This window comes from Schistocerca cancellata, chromosome 5, assembly GCF_023864275.1.
Source record: "Schistocerca cancellata isolate TAMUIC-IGC-003103 chromosome 5, iqSchCanc2.1, whole genome shotgun sequence".
NCBI classification, from domain to species: Eukaryota; Metazoa; Arthropoda; class Insecta; order Orthoptera; family Acrididae; genus Schistocerca; species Schistocerca cancellata.
The window spans coordinates 448,107,853-448,127,295 of record NC_064630.1 but is presented as its reverse complement, the minus strand read 5'-3'; the positions used below and the strand labels follow the sequence as shown (position 1 = coordinate 448,127,295).

Here is a 19,443-nt window from a genome sequence, read left to right as displayed (position 1 = left end):
GTACAAGTGTACTCGGCAGCCGAGGATCCATGCGTACCCCGACGTTAACACCAAAGTCGAAATGGACATTTGGTCTCGGCGCTGGACGTTGGCACATTGCATAGTCTGATGCAATCCGATAACTTCATCATGCCGATGAGAGGGCGCGAATACGTCGTCTTCCAGGTCAACAGCTCCTTGACACCTGTACTGTGGGACAAAGGCAAGCTGTTGGTGGCTCCTTTATGCACGGCACCATGACGGCCAAGGAGTATCTCACACTGGTTAAGAGCACTTGCACGCCTTCTTGGCGATCATATTTCCCGAATGCAGGGGCATTTTTCAAAAAGATAATATGCCGTGTCACATGACCAGGAGTGCGATGGAGTAGCTCGAGAAACAGTAACGAATTCCAATTGACTGTGCAGTCCCCATAAAACGCCAGATCTGAAACCGATCGAACACATCTTGGATGTAATTCAACATTGCGTCAGAGCTCATCGACCCTTTTCCTGGAATTTACGGGAATTAGGTGACTTGTGTGCGTAGATATGGTGAAAATTCCCTCCAGCAACCCACCGTGGCGTCATAGCTTCCATGCCACGACGTGCCGCCGCTGTTACCCGTGCCGAAGGTGGACGTACCGCCTATTACGTGAAATACATTTCTAAAACGCTTTGCCTTAGCAGAGAATTAAAACATTAATCCTGGTCTCTTTACAGTAGCTGTTTCACTCTCACTGTTACATATCGTCAGTTTCCTTGTAACAGCTAGATGGATAATACTCATCCTATAAACATTCTAACCGAATACACTCGCAACACATATAATGTTGAGTGAACGCAATCTTCGTGCAGTTACGTCATTTCTTCCAAAGATTCGGCAAAAACAAAACTATTTTACATTAAAAAAATATGTCTTGTTAGAGAATTAATTATTATCCATATCACATATACGATAACATTGCTTGAAGTAATCGGTGCTGAAAGTCGATCGTGAATTATGCTGTGAATCGTTTCCCGAAGAAGGTTGAAATTTTGAACCCTCGAAATAATTTTTTTTACTTGGAGATGAAAATAAACTTCACATAGCTGGCGCAAAATTGAGCAGTTTGGTGGTATTACCTTTACCATGCAAGTTGGTTGAGTCCCATCGCTTACAAGCATGTTGTTATGTAGAGCAATACTAGTGTGTCCATTCCCAGAATCAAATATCAGCTACATATGGGCTTACAATGTTCTCGAGATATGTTCCGTAAATAGAATTTATCGTTTCCCCGGACGTGGAACGGATGACGTAAATATATTTTTGAGTTGGTTATACGACTGATTTCTTCTGTATGATGAAGACCAAGTTATTCATGTACATGTAAGTACAGCAATACTTTAGGCAGTAATTTTCCACTCGCTGTGATGGAATACGTTTTTTATGTATACTACCAACATCGACAAGGTTCTTTTTCCTCCCTAACGCGATATAGTGCACAGAAGTCTCGTCTATGCAGCAGTCATACTTGGAATTGTTTTCGTGGAACAAAGCTTAAAAGTTTAATTCCTTACTTATCTAAGTTGATAGACAATTTTTTTGTTTTCTTTGTTATTACTCCTTATTGACTTACTTACTTTATTAACCATCATATTTCTGCCAATTTCATTGTAGGGAAAATGAAAATCAGAAAAACAGAAAAGAATCTGCTGAATACGACTGGGAATCGAAAAGGTTCTCTGCTCCGCGGTTCTTCCGTCGATCATTGTATACTTAATGGGTACGTGAAGGATAGTCGTAATAGTTTTTTTTCTCCATTTCCAGGAAAATATACGTTTGTGCACCCGATACTCTCATGTAATGATGAAAGGTGATAAGTTTTCAGTTATATATAGAGTATATCAATTTTGAGTCGCTTACGCCTCATGAATTTCAGGGCTGGTTCTCTCAATAACGGTGGGGTGTTGAGCCAAGGTCTCTTGGAGTCTTTCATTTTATGTTGTCCACACGTGATCTGCCAAATATGAGCAGAATATGAAACTTCCTAGCTGATTAAAAGTGTATGCCGGACCGAGACTCGAACTTCTGGAAAGTTTGGGGGGTAGGAGGCGAGGTACTGGCAGAAGTATAGCTGTGAGGACGGGGCGTGAGTCGTGCTTGGGTAGCTCAGTTGGTAGAGCACTTGCCCGCGAAACACATTTATTTTCTCGATCAGTTTCGGTTAAAAATTACGGAATTTTTATGGTACACTGTGTCATACTCCCCGTTCAGCCCCTATAGTTCCATGAAATTCGATAGGTGGTGGCGCTATACGTACTACTCAAAATTACGTTCCAAACAGTGAGCTGTCAATGAGTATCTTTTGGCTGAAAACCAGAACACATCCGCTTGGAGAAAGTTTACGGAGACATAGCAGTGAACTAAATAACGATGTATCGTTAGGTGAGGCGTCTGTCATCGTCGGAACTAGGTCACGGAATCCAATCTCCTGCTTGCCGTCCTGCTGCAGCTGTGACTCTAGTAGGTTTGGAACGTGTGGACACTCTCATTTGTGGAGATCGAAGGGTCACAATCAGACGCCTCGATGCAAAGCGCCAGGTGTCACTCAAATTCGCATATCCGAGAATAGCTCACAAAACATCGTTGGACTGTTCCTACTTATCCACCCCTCAGCCTGGATTTCGCTCTTTCCGAATTCCATATGGTTGAACCAATGGAGGATACTCTCCCTGGGAAGCAATACGTAGATGATGAGGAGAATATTGACGCAGCAAGACGGTGGCTCCGATTTCGACCATTAGAGTGGTAGCACACGGGCATACAGAGGCTCACAGCAACGTGGCGTGAGGCCGTCGCGCTGAATGGGGATTATATAAGAAAATAGGATTTTTCACCCAAAATAGTAGGGAACAGTATGGTGTATTGGAAGACAGAGTAACACCAGCCTCCTTTCAGAAAAGAAAGAAACGTGTTGCATTCATTATTAAACGCCCTACGTATAGTCGGTGCGCACCCTGGGAAGTATGTGTATCCTGGCTAGTTTGTGTGGGTGACAGTAGCCCTAAGGTGTTGTGGCAAGCACAGCTGCGTATTTGTGACCGGCGCCCTCTCGCGTGTGCAGGCCGGCCGCCGGCCACTGTGCGCTGGCTGCGGGACGGCCGCGTGCTGGAGGCGGCGGAGACGCGGCCCGACGCTGAGGGCGGGCCCTGGTCGGTGCGCAGCGTGCTGGTCGTGGCGGCGCTCTCCAGGGCCGACCTGCACGCGACGCTCACCTGCCGCGCCAGCAACTCGCCGCTAGCGCCGCCCGTCGAGGCCACCGTGCGCCTGGACCTATACCGTGAGTACCACTCGCTCGACCGGCTTTGAGAAGCTCTCACAGCACAAGTACATTCTTCTCTTCACTGACAGTGGGATGCATGCGGTATAAATTCAATTGTGGGTGCCATGTCAAGCTATGAAGTGAACCATGCCTTTACTTGGATAAATATGTCACATTCGAACCGTTCCCTAATATTACAACTTAATAGCATATTGGTCCGCCTTTGAGATGCAGTAGAGATGCAATTCTGCGTGACACGGTCTCGGAAAGTCGATGAAAGTTTTCCGGAGCTACATGGGACCACATCTAGCCACTCCCCGAAACTACGCGTTGGAGATTTCTGGGCCCTGTGCAGCAGCCTGATAGCATCGCACATGTGTTCCATCGGTTGCAGATCAGGTGAATTAGGTGATCAGCACGTTAATGTGAGTTAACTATTATGCTCCTTGATCCATTATGCCGGCTTCTCTCCTAAGAATTGTCAGTCTCAATTTCCCTAGTGTTTTGGCAGTTATTACCAGTTTTGTTTCTCCAGTGTCTAGTTGAAGTTAAACCAAACAGGTAAACAGGTACAGCTGATCACGTATTCCATGCAACGCCCAGTGTCGACAGTAAGTGTCGATTTATTTCCCGTTATAAACAAAGGACTTCCAAAGCGAACCTTTAGCAGCTCATTCGAGTAAGTTTTCCCAAAGCCCGCCCCGTTGGCCGTGCGGTCTAACGCACGGCGTTCCGAGCGGGAAGGAGCGCCTGGTCCCCGGCACGAATCCGCCTTGTGTCGAGGTTCGGTGAACCGGCCAGTCTGTAGATGGTTTTTAGGCGGTTTTCCATCTGCCTCGGCGAATGCTGGCTGGTTCCCCTTATTCCGCCTCAGTTACACCATGTCGGCAATTGCTGCGCAAACAAGTTCTCCACGTATGCGTACACCACCATTATTCTACCACGCAAACATAGGAGTTACAGCTCGTCTGGTGTGAGACGTTTCCTGGGGGGTCCACCGGGGGCCGAACCGCACAATAACCCTGGGTTCGGTGTGGGGCGGCGGAGAGGTGAAGTGGACTGCGGTAGTCGTCGTGGGGGTGTGGACCACTGCGGCTGCGGCGGGGACGGAGCCTCACCGTCGTTTCTAGGTCCCCGGTTACAATACAATACCATACAATACAATACAAGTTTTCCCAAATTAGTGTCATGCGATATTTGTCCTAGCATTATATATTAAAAGGGAAAGTAAAACACGAGGAAAACAAGTACTCCACCAGCGACTGAGCAGCGCTATTTCATGACGGGAGCACTCAGCGCGGGCCAGGGCGGTGCTGTCACTGCTGGTGTATTGGTTATTTCTCGTGTTTCACAACGACTATCCCCTGCACAACCTCGTCCGGCTCTCAACGACCTTTTTTAAAGGACCCGCTTGATACTCGCATGGAGAGATATCAGGACTAGAGAGGAGGGGGTCAGGTGTCTCCCACTTGAGCCTCCCAGTTTAGGCTGCTCTCCCAGGTCGACAGACCAATCGTGACCAGCAGGGCACTGTTCCACAACGATGAATTTCCACAGAAATGCTTCCCCTTACTCATTTTTCAATCTCAGACGGATGTCTACCAGTGTTTCTCCTTCAGCAGCCGAGAAAACAATAACAGCACGTTCGTCCCATTCGCACGCATTTATTAGTAATGTCGTCATAGTTTGCGACTCCGTATTTACCGCACGCATGTCGGAAAGACACGAATGCCATACCAAACCCTTGCTTACACGTCGGTGCTTACATACGCACGTCGAAGCAGCGCTACGTTGCGTATACGCTGCAGTAATGCATCGAAATGGAAACTTCTTGATCACCCCTTTTAATGTGATTAGGGCCAAGTGACGTGGACGTGACATCCAGTTTGAATATGCCGTCACCGTCGGGGAAGACATTAAGCACGAAAGGATGCAAGTAGCCCACATTAACGTCCAGGGTAGTTCACAGCTATCTTGGTGTCTTAGATTACAACGAAAACAGTCATGGAAGTAAAGTGTGAATCACAACAGGCCCATGGAAAAGAGTTGTAAAAATATGGATAAAACAGAATACAAAGGAATATTTGCATATGTAATGCATCTATGGCTGAAAAATGAAGATGCGTTACAAGAGATGCTGTAACTGACCTCTCCCCACATGAATACTCATTCCAACAAGTGTTCGTGAATGTTGCTTCCAGAGTAATGGGCTTGTATGCTAACTTCGTAGTGCCTGAACGCCCTTCAATGTCTACAAGATTTGTACCCTGGGGATAAATTAGTCTAAAATATCCACTTACGAAGTATAGAGGCAGGACGCATGGGTCTAAATGAAATCAAAGTCTCGGATGTAGCTGCCAAGGGTGTGGCGAATCATCACTCTCAATTCGATCAGTGTTCCATCCACCTGCATGCTATCACCTGGTTGTTGAGGCTCAGAGTCACTCATAAATGGAAGGCAAATGGGTGGAAATCACAAACAACATACACGTCTGGTTAACTCCACAACTTGGCTATGACGTACCTCCTTGCAACCGCACAGACACGATGTGGCCCCTCTCATTCGTCTTCGCACTGGACATAGCCCTCTCTCACATGACTTCTTGCTCTGACGAGAAGACAATCCAGTGTATGGCGCTTGTGGTTTGTAGATCACGATATGCCACAGTTTAGTAGATTGCTTTTTGTATCCAGACAAGCGTGCGGGTGGACTTTGCCTTAATGAAATGTAAGCCCAGGATGGCGTGCCACAAAGTGTGATAAAACGGGTGGGGTAGAATATCGTGGACGTAGCACTGCGCTGCAATAGTGTCACGGATGTCATCCAAAACGATTCTGCTACGGCCTGGAATCTCATTGAAAAGACTAGATGATGCATCCTGTTTTGAACTGAACCGCTATGACCAGCGAAGACTTTCCTGGAGAGGCCCCGGACAACTGTCGTCCGCCGTACGGCCGGCCATGCAGGAGTGATGGTTTGGGCTTTCATTTCATTTCATAGTAGGTGCCCTTCGTTGTTACCCGCCGGACCCTTACAGGACAGCGGTACGCGAAAGATATTCTTTGCTCTGTTCTCTTGCCCTTCATGGCAATTCGTCTTAGGTCTGCCTGCCTGGCTCTGCTTTGAATCGCGCGTCCTTCGAGCGCACCAATCAGAGGCCGCGTAGCGACAGGCGGCGCCGCGTTCAATGTCACCCACCACCATCCGGCGCGGTAACCAGTGCTGCCAAGTTTAAAAAGATAAATCTCACGCGCCAGTCTGGCGCTACCAATAACTGGCAGTTGATGGTAGGAGTTGCTGGCAACTGGTGTGTTACGTATGGGTCTCATATCAACCTGTACCACATAAAAAACAGCCTGAAGATGACTCACTGAAGCGCTGAAACTGGTAGCAACAAAATAAAACAAATCATAAGGGCTGCTGTAGTGTTTTATTTTGCCGCGATAGTAAACGGCCGTCGTTCCAGCGACCTCCTGCCAAAAGGAGTGTTTGACTCTTTCTTGTAAAATGCCTTAAATTATTAGTTATGTCATGTTATGTTCCTAACACGCTTTTTTCTATTGAATTTCAGTACTCCTTTACGAAAATGGAAATGCAATTCAAATAATTTTAAAGCCCACTAAAATGCTAATGTCGATTCATGGAATGCTTGTGACGTCACTCGTAACCTCGCTGCTCCTACAGTCATAATGCTGAATCACAGTGATGACTTGTTGTGGAATTTATTTTCCAGAATATGGGTTACAGATGGTGTGTATTACTACACTCTAGAAATAAGTATACAAAAACTCCGAAAAGTTGTTTTTGAGTGTTACACACACTGAGATGATGGGTAAAATGTGTTACACTGTACTGGCAAATAACCACCATGTCGACGAACAAGTGCACTAATGTAATTAAAAATGTGTTGCACTGTGAAGTTAATATTAATTTACCTCCGAGATCTTCTTTCCCACTGTTTCAAGGAAGGATGGTGTCATACAACGTAATTAGGCTCTTACGGAAAATGGTTTTATCCAGCTTCACACAAATTATTCGGTAGCTCATTTGTTACAGCAGTACACCGTCGAAGTGACTAAGATCATGTCAGGAGACCTCTGGTTCGAATCCAACCGTACTTGTGCTTCGCCGAGTGCTGACCGTCCGTTAATTTCCGTGATAGTTCCTATTACTTGTGACTCATCGCTCTTTCTGGTCTTGCTGCTGCTAATTGGAATTTCGGTTGCTTAACCGAAACTGCGTCGCTGGATTAACCATGGCTACAAACCTCAGGAAGAATAACCTGGTATTTGCTTTTGACAAGGAATCCCGTCCTGTTCAGCCAACATTCCTGGTAATAGATGACTGGATTACGCAGGTAATTGGTCCCAATTCTGAAACCTTCCACACCTGGCAACTGGATCAGGAAAAATACTGTGTTTTTGTCAAGTTAATCAGTGCTGCGACTGTTGATAAAGTGTTACAAAAGTGGGGCTATGAAGTAGATTTTGCTGATAGAAATGGTTATAAACGTAAGATTTCCATCTATACAGCGGACATTCATTACAAAACCAATCTTGTCTTGAATCTTCCCATTGAAATTGAAAATGATAAGATTGAGGAAGCTCTTTGAAACTACCTCGACGTTAAATCAATTGCAAATGAAAGATGGTCGCCTCGCTTCAACTGCATTCTTTCATCGGGGTCCACTGTGTAGAGATGGACGTTAAGACGAATATTCCGCCTCACATAACTGGTTGTCGGTATAGGGTACCAATTATTTATACAGGTCAGGAACCTACATGTCATATATGTAACGGAACTGGTCACTTCAGACAGGATTGTCCACGGCGAACTGTTGTTCTTAAAAGTAATTTGATACAGCGTCAGAAGCTTACCTTAAATGATCTGTTACCAAGGAATAGCCCGGATCAACTGGTTGAGGATGTTAACGCAGCGGGCGAAGCTGATGTCTCCCTTTTCACGATAACAGTCAATTTCCTCCGTTAACAACAAAGGGAAACCCTGTTGCCACTACTCGTGAAACTGAAATGCAACCGAAGAAACGACCTCTGGAGACAACTGATAGTTGTTCAGAGGACGAGCTGTTTTGAGCCACTCCCTCACTTCGCAAGCAAAAACAGTGTGATGAGGAGGCGAAATGCGAATGGAAACTGATGAACAGAAAGATAATACACATACTGTACCAGAAAATGAAGGGGGTGTAATCAGCATTAATTTGCAAGAAACAACAGGTACAACAGATCAGCAGCTACCTGTTAACAAAAAAATTCAGGGAGAGCTTGAAAAACTGCAGTCTCCATTTGTTTCCCTCGATCAGGAAGTAAGTGAAATTAATAAAGAACGAGGAAGTGGTGGCCAAACTGAAATCACGGTCAACACCTCAGGGCTGGCGCCGGCAACCGAAATTGCAAAACCGTCTGCTGCTGCTGCTCCAGATAATCCACAAAGTAAAATACCGACGCAACCAAATGAGAATGAAGCTCGTAACCAAGGGAAGGGAAAATCCGGTAGGGGCGACCCAAGCCCAAAGAATGTTCGGTCCGAAACGGTCCGAAACGGTCCTACAGGAACCACTGGAGGAAAAATTTGAAAGTTTACCAGGAAATCAATCTGCTTGCGTTACAAGAGAAAACATCAGAAATAGAAAAAAAAACCGAGACAGTAACTAATAAACTGATTGAAGTGTTATTCCATGTTCAGCCTTCCGAGAAAACTGTTACAGCTTAACTGAACCCTGAACCACAGGAAACTAAATTAGTTCATCGAAACAACTACATAGTGACAGCACAATGACGCAATCTTATTCTGTCTCCACTATAAACATAAATAAAATTACGTCCGGTTTGAAATTATTGGCCCTTAAGAAATTTTTGTAAAAATCCGCGACTGATATTGCCCTGTTCCAAGAAATTGTAATTTCGGATTTAATAATTCCTGGTTTTGTCAGTTACATAAATGTGTCTTCCGAAACAAGTGTCGGAACAGCTGTTTTGGTGAGGGAAGTGGTTACAGTAAGCGAGGTGAAACGACTGGGATCCGAAAGGGGACTAGGACTAAATATTTATGATGTGACTATCATCAACTTGTATACCCCCTCAGGAAGTTCTCACCTACCTGACAGTGCACGTTTCTTCAAAGATGACCTGATAGACTCGTCAAGGAAAACTACAAGACAGTTATTACTTGGAGGTAATTTTAATTGTGTTTTAAATCAAAAAGATCTGTTACCTAATTTTAACTTCTCAAGTGAACTAAAACAACTAGTCACCTGTTTAGAATTAAAGGATATGCGGGGAATCAAATACCCCTCCATCGTTGAGTTCACTTATGTCACGGCAACATCACGTAGCAGGATTGACAGATTATATATTTCTAAAAATCTTGAAACTTTCGTGACAAAAGTAGAAACCAATCCTACGTACTTTTCAGACCATTCAAGTGTCTTAGCTTGCATAAATCTTACAAGACATCCAGTTCGTCGATTCAAGAATCAGTGGAATTTTAACACTTCCTTGTTAGTAAATCATGATTTAGAAGACCTAATTAAACAAACATGGACAATATGCCTGCGTGCTCGTAGTAGATGTGCCACTGCTGTTGACTGGTGGGTTAAAATAGCAAAGACAAAGTTGAGGAAGATTCTTATTCAATACAGTGCCCAGAGCGCAAGAGAAATGAAATGCATTATAGAATATTGCTATTCCGTTTTGAGGGATCTATATGATCAAGTCTCAGCAGGTTCCACACTTCGGATAGCAGACATCAAAAAAGTCAAACCCAAGTTACTTAATATCAAGAGAAGTCAAATGGAAGGGTTGAAAATAAAATCGAAGGCATATTTGGTGTCAGAAGATGAAACTACTTCCCTATATCGTTTAATGAAGCATACGAAAAACGGGAGAAGGACTTTTATTCGCGAAACTGGAACAAAACATGGTACGATTCCCAGAATCCAGCAGGGAATCATGAACAAGATTTATCGGTATTATTGCGAGCTATATTCTGTACATCAAAGTAGTGATGCTTCCTTGGTAGAATTCCTTCACATCCTAGCCCCACAGCTGACAGAGGATGACAACGAAAATTTTCTCGAGGTTGTCAGTGAGGAAGACGTGTATGAGACTCTGTGCGCCTCACCACCAAAAAAATCGTCAAGACCGCATGGTCTGCCAGCAGAGTTTTACATCCGTTACTGGCCAATAGTAGGCGCGAAAATCACGGACATTTTAAATGAGGTTATTCAGGGTAAAATGATTCCGGCTGAGTTTAAGGAGAGTAAAATGGTTCTGGTGCCAAAAAATCTTGGAAACAAAGATTTTAATGATTTTCATTGACATTGAAGAAAATATGTTTCAACGATAGGGTCATACAGTTGATTAGGAACATAGCAACTGGAATAAATGCTAAAATAGCGGTGAATTGTCAACAATCCAGGCCGATGCAATTACAACGAGGTGTTCCTCAAAGAAGTCTTCTGTCCATGTCGCTCTTCGCCATTTCGCTGGAAACTTTCCTCCGATATGTCCATGCTAGATTAAAAGGCTCAACATTATCAGGAAATAAAACATTTATAAGAGCCGATGTTGACGATATAGTGGTCATTATAAGGAATAATGACGAGGTAACCACGCTAGCAACAGTCACTGATTCGTACTGTAGAGCATCTGGAGCCAATACAAACGAAAAAAAAGTAAGATGTTAGATCTCAGAGGTTTTGATAATATCATCGTCGAGTGGGTAAAATTAGCCCGACAACATAAAATACTTTGGATCACCGTGACAACATGCCCCAAGAAAATGACGACTTTAAATTGGAAGGTTGCAGCAGATAAAGTGCAAGTGGCCATTATAGAGAACTTAACTGGACATATGAACCAGGTCCAAAGAACGATGTATATCAACTGATGCATCCTTGCTAAAGCTTATTATACTGCCCAGCTGTTTCCAATACCGAGAATGATAGCGAGGAGAATAATGTCCAAAATCACCAACTTTTTGTGGAGAGGTGAAATGTTCAGAGCATCTGCTACAGTAACCACTTTAGATCCTAAAAATGGTGGACTAGGATTAACTGATATAAGAGATAAAGCCTCTGCACTTTTTATCAAACGGCAAGTTATCTTAATAGGAGACTCGCGAGAAAGCATAACCAGTCAACTTTTCGAGATCATTAAACCTCGAAGCCTGCTTCCCCCGAGTGACGTGCAAAATATGAACAGTCGTGTACAGCATGTGAGGACTTTCTATGTTGAATTTAGTTATGCAAGTGTCGAACTCAGGCAGTCACGGCATTTAACATCAAGGGCGATATTGCGGGAACGAAGGAAAAGCGAGGGAAGGAACAAAATGGAACGACAGTTTCTAAACATTGAGTGGACTGAGATCTGGAAAAACATTAGTTCTAATGTGCTCACGTTTAATATAAAAGCGTCACGGTACAAGACAGTTAACAACATAGTTAGCGCCAATGAAAGACTGCACGCAATCGGACTCTGTGAAACTAATTTATGTCAACAATGCCATCTAGTTGACACAATCTGTCATAGATATACTTGCAGTGGACACATAAATAGTTGGATGTGGATCCGGAAGCAAATAGCTTCCCTGAGTTTATATCGTTGTCATTGACACAAAGGCCTCAAGCACGCTATTTCCCAGGAAAAAAAAAAACCGCTGTGTGGTTGCTGGAAAATTTTTATAATTACATCCTTAACAAATTAGGATCCGACAGCACCATAGAGTTCAAGGTACACATGCTGTGTGAATTCCACAAAATTAGAAGGTATTCGAATCACAAGAAAAAGTTCGTTAATATGTAGAAAACTGTATTTGAAAAAATGGGCATTGGTTAATATAAAAAAGAAATTTTTGAAATTTATAAGCTGATGCACAGAACTTACGTGAGAGTCAGATTGCGGGTCTAATAGTGCCAAAACACAAAATGTTAAAGCTGCATTATTCGTTTATATTAGAAATCTGGAAATTGACAGTTTTTATGCAAATATCCTCATCAATTGGTTAAAACCATAAGACTGTAACTGATATTGTGTAATATTCAATAGATGGTACATTGGCCTGCTCATTTTTGCACTGTGATGTGTAAGTCAGTTTTGCAGTGAAAGACTTATTGCATAGGGCTGATCACTTCAGGTACTTACCATTCAATTAATGTCCAGAAAGTGTATTTTGAAGGCTAGTCAACTTTATAATATCTCCTTTCCGCCATTCTCAAGTATTTCAGAAATTGTTCAGTACGATTATTGAATTGTTTTATATTTAGAATTTTCCCATCAACTTGCTGATATCCCTCATAAAGAGCTAGTTATGCTTCTGTAAAGGTTGGAGCACATGTAATTCATAGTGCACATTTTATTTCTTCGTGTTGAAGTTCGAATGTCTTTAGAATAACTTTTCTTGATGTTAACTTAATTCTTTCTGATAATTTAGGCAGTAACACAATCTCCTGCTGTCTTTCTTTAACATTAGCAGAAGTGAAATGATCAAATTGTTTTTGTTTAAATCACTTCATGTATAGCGTGTACAAGAGTACATGAACTTAGTATATATTAGGAATTAGTAACATTGTTTTTTAATAAATGGTTTTATATATATATATATATATATATATATATATATATATATATATATATATATATATATATATATATAAAAAACCATGAACCACGGACCTTGGGGAGGCTTGTGTGCCTCAGCGATACAGATAGCCGTACCGTAGGTGCAACCTCAACGGAGGGATATCTGTTGAGAGGCCAGACAAACGTGTGGTTCCTGAAGAGGGGCAGTAGCCTTTTCAGTAGTTGCAGGGGGCAACAGTCTGGATGATTGACTGATCTGGCCTTGAAACACCAACCAAAACGGTCTTGCTGTGCTGGTACTGCGAACGGTTGAAAGCAAGGGGAAACTACAGCCGTAATTTTTCCCGAGGGCATGCAGCTTTACTGTATGGTTAATGATGATGGCGTCCTCTTGGGTAAAATATTCCGGAGGTAAGTCCTCCATTCGGATCTCCGGGCGGGGACTACTTAGGAGGACGTCGTTATCAGGAGAAAGAAAACTGGCGTTCTACGGATCGGAGCGTGGAATGTCAGATCCCTTAATCGGGCAGGTAGGTTAGAAAATTTAAAAAGGGAAATGGATAGATTAAAGTTAGATATAGTGGGAATTAGTGAAGTTCGGTGGCAGGAGGAACAAGACTTTTAGTCAGACGAATACAGGGTTATAAATACAAAGTCAAATAGGGGTAATGCAGGAGTAGGTTTAATAATGAATAAAAAATAGGAATGCGGGTAAGCTACTACAGACAGCATAGTGAATGCATTATTGTGGCCAAGATAGGCACGAAGCTCACGCCTACTACAGTAGTCCAAGTTTATATGCCAACTAGCTCTGCAAATGACGAATACATTGAAGAAATGTATGATGAAATAAAAGATATTATTCAGACAGTGAAGAGAGACGAAAATTTAATAGTCATGGGTGACTGGAATTCAGTAGTAGGAAAAGGGAGAGAAGGAAACGTAGTTGGTGAATTTGGATTGGGGGTAAGAAATGAAAGAGGCAGTCGCCTGGTAGAATTTTGCACAGAGCACAAATTAATCATGGCTAACACTTGGTTCAAGAATCATAAAAGAAGATTGCATACATGGAAGAACCCTGGAGATACTAAAAGGTTTCAGATAGATTATATAATGGTAAGACAGAGATTTAGGAACCAAGTTTTAAATTGTGAGACATTTCCAGGGGCAGATGTGGACTCTGACCACAATCTATTGGCTATCAACTGCAGATTAAAACTGAAGAAATTGCAAAAAGGTGGGAATATAAGAAGATGGGACCTGGATAAACTGACTAAACCAGAGGTTGTACAGAGTTTCTGGGAGAGCATAAGCGAACAATTGACAGGAATGGGGGAAAGAAATACTTTAGAAGAAGAATGGGTAGCTTTGAGCAATGAAGTAGTGAAGGCAGCGGAGGATCAAGTAGGTAAAAGGTCGAGGGCTAGTAGAAATCCCTGGGTGACAGAAGAAATATTGAATTTAATTGACGAAAGGAGAGAATATAAAAATGCAGTAAATGAAGCAAAAAGGAATACTAACGTCTCAAAAATGAGATCGACAGGAAGGGCAAAATGGCTGAGCACGGATGGCTAGAGGATAAATGTAAGGATGTAGAGGCTCATGTCACTAGGGGTAAGATAGATACTGCCTACAGGAAAATTAAAGAGACCTTTGGAGAAAAGAGAACCACTTGTATGAATATCAAGAGCACAGATGGAAACCCACTTCTAAGCAAAGAGGGGAAAGCAGAAAGGTGGAAGGAGTATATAGAGGGTCTATACAAGGGCGATATATTTGAGGACACTATTATGGAAATGGAAGAGGATGTAGATGAAGATGTAATGGGAGAAATGATACTGCGTGAAGAGTTTGACAGAGCACTGAAAGACCTAAGTCGAAACAAGGCCCCGGGAGTAGATAACATTCCATTAGAACCACTGACGGCTTTGGGAGAGCCAGTCTTGACAAAACTACCATCTGTTGAGCAACATGTATGAGACAGGCGAAATACCCCCAGACTTCAAGAAGAATACAATAATTCCAATCCCAAGGAAAGCAGGTGATGACAGATGTGAAAATTATCGAAATATCAGTTTAATAAGTCACGGCTGCAAAATACTAACGCGAATTCTTTACAGACGAATTGAAAAACTAGTAGTAGCCGACCTCGGCGAAGATCAGTTTGGATTCCGTAGAAATATTGGAACACGTGAGACAATACTGACCCTACGACTTATCTTAGAAGCTAGATTAAGGAAAGGCAAACCTACGTTTCTAGCATTTGTAGCTTTTGATAATGCTGACTGGAATAGTCTCTTTCAAATTCTGAAGGGCGCAGGGGTAAAATACAGGGAGCGAAAGGCTATTTACAATTTGTATACAAACCGAATGGCAGTTATAAGAGTTGAGGGGCATGAAAGGGAAGCAGTGGTTGGGAAGGGAGTGAGACAGGGTTGTAGCCAATCCCCGATGTTATTCAATCTGTATATTGAGCAAGCAATGAAGGAAACAAAAGAAAAATTCGGAGTAGGTGTTAAGATCCATGGAGAAGAAATAAAAACTTTGAGGTTCGCCGATGACATTGTAATCCTGTCAGAGACAGCAAAGGACTTGGAAGAGCAGTTGAACGGAATGGACAGTGTCTTGAAAGGAGGATATAAGATGAACATCAACAAAAGCAAAACGAGGATAATGGAATGTAGTCGAATTAAGTCAGGTGATGCAGAGGGTATTAGATTAAGAAATGAGACCCTTAAAGTAGTAAAGGAGTTTTGCTATTTGGGGAGCAAAATAACTGATGATGGTCGTAGCAGAGATTATATAAAATGTAGACTGGCAATGGCAAGGAAAGCGTTTCTGAAGAAGAGAAATTTCGTAACATCGAGTATAGATTTAAGTGTCAGGAAGTCGTTTCTGAAAGTATTTGTATGGAGTGTAGCCATGTATGGAAGTGAAACATGGATGATAAATAGTTTGTACAAGAATAGAATAGAAGCTTTCGAAATGTGGTGCTACAGAAGAATGCTGAAGATTAGATGGGTAGATCACATAACTAATGAGGAGGTATTGAATAGGATTGGGGCGGAATTTGTGGCACAACTTGACTAGAAGAAGGGATCGATTGGTCGGACATGTTCTGAGGCATCAAGGGATCACCAATTTAGTATTGGAGGGCAGCGTGGCGGGTAAAAATCGTAAGGGAGACCAAGAGATGAATACATCAAGCAGATTCAGAAGGATGTAGGTTGCAGTAGGTACTGGGAGATGAAGAAGCTTGCACAGGATAGAGTAGCATGGAGAGCTGCATCAAACCAGTCTCAGGACTGAAGACCACAACATCATATATAGAATAAAAAAGAGTATTTTAACTTCTTTGGAAATCGACTCAATTGTCCTTTTATATGAAAACCAAATCACATCTACAAATCTTCACCTCACAAACTAGAAGCAGTATATTATTGTTTGTTCTGCTGTATAAATGCGCTTTCTTTTGCAGTCGCTGTTCACACCTGTCACGACCAAAAAATATTTTCTAATTAATATGACCACACACTGTTTACCCTACAAGAGACATTGATTCTTTTTTTAACTTGGTACTGTCCACCTAGGATCCTTATTGTTTAAACTTTTGATGTATCATCATCTTACGTAAAGATGAAGCCTCAGACACTGACGTCATTATACGCTCACAAACATCACAGCATTTACGTTTGTTTGACCTGCACGATGTATATGCTTTATATCTCTCCGTATAGAAGATCCCACCGTCTACAGTTCGGTGTACTGTGGATGTATGGTGATATCTTCACTACTAGCAATGCTTTCCAAAAAAGTGGACTGTTTGTTCGCAAAATAAATACTTTTATCCCCTGTAGTCCATTTCTCACGCTAAGATTAATGTGAAGCTATATGTAACTAACAACTGCTGTAATCAGTTTTTGCTAACTTTTCGTGTTTCGGTAAAATTTTAAGAAAGTATATGACTCTTCGAGGAATGGAACATGTGACTCCTCTTCCCACAGTCAGATCCGCTATCCGTTGTGGCCCCGAGCGCCTGCTTATAGTGGTATTTCTGCTGAGTGTCTTCTAGATAGGAAATCGGCTCTAAGATTTGCCAAGAACAATTTTATTGTGCTTTGGGCCGTAGCTCATGAATGATCGTCGACAGTGTAGTTACACCGTAGCATACGGACCCATTTGAGAAAGTTCTACAATTGATATGTTTGGAATGAGTTTATGGATGGCTCAGGGAATAGGGAGAGGAGTATCCGTCGATGCCCGTATCGCTGCGCTAAATGGGTAGAGCATAAACGCATCAACTTGGACAAGTTTACTAGTATCAGGGTTCACAAAATTTCTTCCAATTGTTACTTAAAAACTGCGTTTTCCATCACTATGCAGCTAAACTGTTTGAGGAAAAATTACGTAAAAACCTCGTAGCTACGGCTAAAGATCCAATAACACACATTTAGCTTTGTCTTATTCCTAGTCTGTAACGTCACCAGATCTTCAGCCAATAACAGATCGTGTTAGATAACTTGTCCAAATCTTGATATTTAACGATTTTTAAGCTTTGATTACATAAAAATAACAAATATTATGTGTGAAGTTTGGACTTTATCATCAAACAGAACAACAACAATCCGAACCATATTTTTAACGGAGAAAAATAGCCTATTGAGAACGTTTGGAGCACCATGGGCTGTACCATCCAACTAGATCGGAGTTTTGACGATCTGACGCACCGATTGGACATAATGTGGCATGATGTACTTCAGGAGATATACAATACAACTGTCAATAAATGCCAATTCGGATAACTGCTTACATAAGGACCAGAGGTGGACCAATGCGTTGTTGACTTTCTAATTTGTGAAGCTCTTTCTCTCTTGAATAAATCATCCAGTTTTTCTACAGTTTTAATCATTTCTTTTTGTACACGTACATCACATCCGCCGATTTCCGTCCCATTCCGATGACTGCTTCGTGGTGCGTGGTTTTTCTTTCATAGAGTGTGTAATACTTGTGACACCTGGAGAAATATTTTACAAGAGTGTCCATTAACAACAACTTTGAATACTAAACAACATTAAAAGACTATAGAAATAAAAGGAATACCGACTGCAATGCAGTGTTCTTTAGTATCGTACAGAGACAACATCTAGTCCACTGCCATTAGTAAATCAAAATTTCCAGTCATCCCGAAACGTCTAACGACTGTTTTCATTTATTTTAGTGCGTTTCGACAAATTGTTTACGTTTACTACGTCGGTATAAAATTTTCGAAGTGGATATTCTCCCCGGAAGCACTCTTCCGGAACTACTCACGCGAAGTGTAGTTAGTATTGTTTTCTTCACAAAGGAAGAGGCATGTATGCGTGCGCATACTCATCTGTCAGATATATTTCGACAGTATCTGCGAGAGCGAAACGAGCAACAGCGCCGCCTGCGACGCGGGACCATAAATCCCAGAGCAATATCAGTGAGTGATACGTTCTGTTCATCGAGCCTGCTGATGCGGAAGAGCACTCGCGATCTGTGTTTGTGTTTCATGTGGTGCGATGTTTGGGAACGTTGCCGCCCGCCTGCGCACATGCTGCTCTTAGTGAACACAAAAGGCGAAGGACAGAGATTACATTTGCACGCAGGAGAGGTCTCGAAGTGAAACACCGAAAATGTTCATTAATATGCATTCATGAACACTTTGTACTTCATCAACAACTTACCATGAAATGAACCATTTCGTGAACGCGCTCCTGCCCTGTAAATACCGGAGTGAAAATATTCACCAGACTGAACGTTGGTTTGAATGTTGCAATGACTTAGTGTTCATCGCTCTATTGCTTGCTGCGTGTTGCTGCTTTCGTCTCGCTGTTGCACAAAGTCAGATATGCACATGTAAAAAAAAGGTATGGCGAGACACGAAGAAAACATTCCTCACACACTGAGGAATAAGATGTGTTACGTGGGTATATGTCGGGAAACACTGTTTCCATGTTAGAGCATATTTTCTACTTCTCTTCATAATAACATTTGTGATGGGAAACGAACAGGAACAGAAGGTACAAATAGTACATTAAATGATTTCTTACATGAGATGTTCAACATACCCCCTTGGTTACGTTTTCTTAGACTGTACAGTAAGTTCTAACTTTCAGGTTCACTGGCGGCATCCGTTGTTCCAATTGTACGATGGTAATGTTGGCATGTGGCTCACTTTATTGCTTGTGTTGACATACGAATAGCTTCATTGCTCTACTAATATCACTAACTAGCACGAACTGTTCACCGTTTGTGAAGAAAACGTCATCAACTGTTTATTGTTCATGAGTGATTGTGCCAGCACGTAGCACTTTCTGTGTGGTGTTCCTCATCGACTTGGTTTCCGGTTCAGTATAAGTTTACTCGGGTGCGGAGTTAGGAGACAATCTTTTGCGGATTAGCAGACCGTGAAGTTTGTATCTGGAGAGTACTTCAATTACGACGAATGACTTTTGAAGGAATTGATCGCTGTCTTAGGGAGCATGGAACGCTTACGCCTACTGCTTGAGACGTGTTGAATGGAGGAGAAAAGTTCA

The 19,443-nt window shown here is 42.3% G+C and overlaps 1 protein-coding gene across 1 annotated transcript in view; it reads left to right on the top strand.

Moving 5' to 3' along the window:
* The first annotated feature begins 2,987 nt into the window (after nt 1-2,987).
* Nucleotides 2,988-19,443, top strand: part of LOC126188596 (nephrin-like) — a 403,181-nt gene continuing 386,725 nt past the window's right edge. Inside the window, exons 1-2 of the mRNA XM_049930197.1 lie at nt 2,988-3,003; nt 3,086-3,301. Of these exons, the coding sequence (XP_049786154.1) occupies nt 2,988-3,003; nt 3,086-3,301 (232 nt within the window). The remainder of the gene's footprint in view (nt 3,004-3,085; nt 3,302-19,443) is intronic.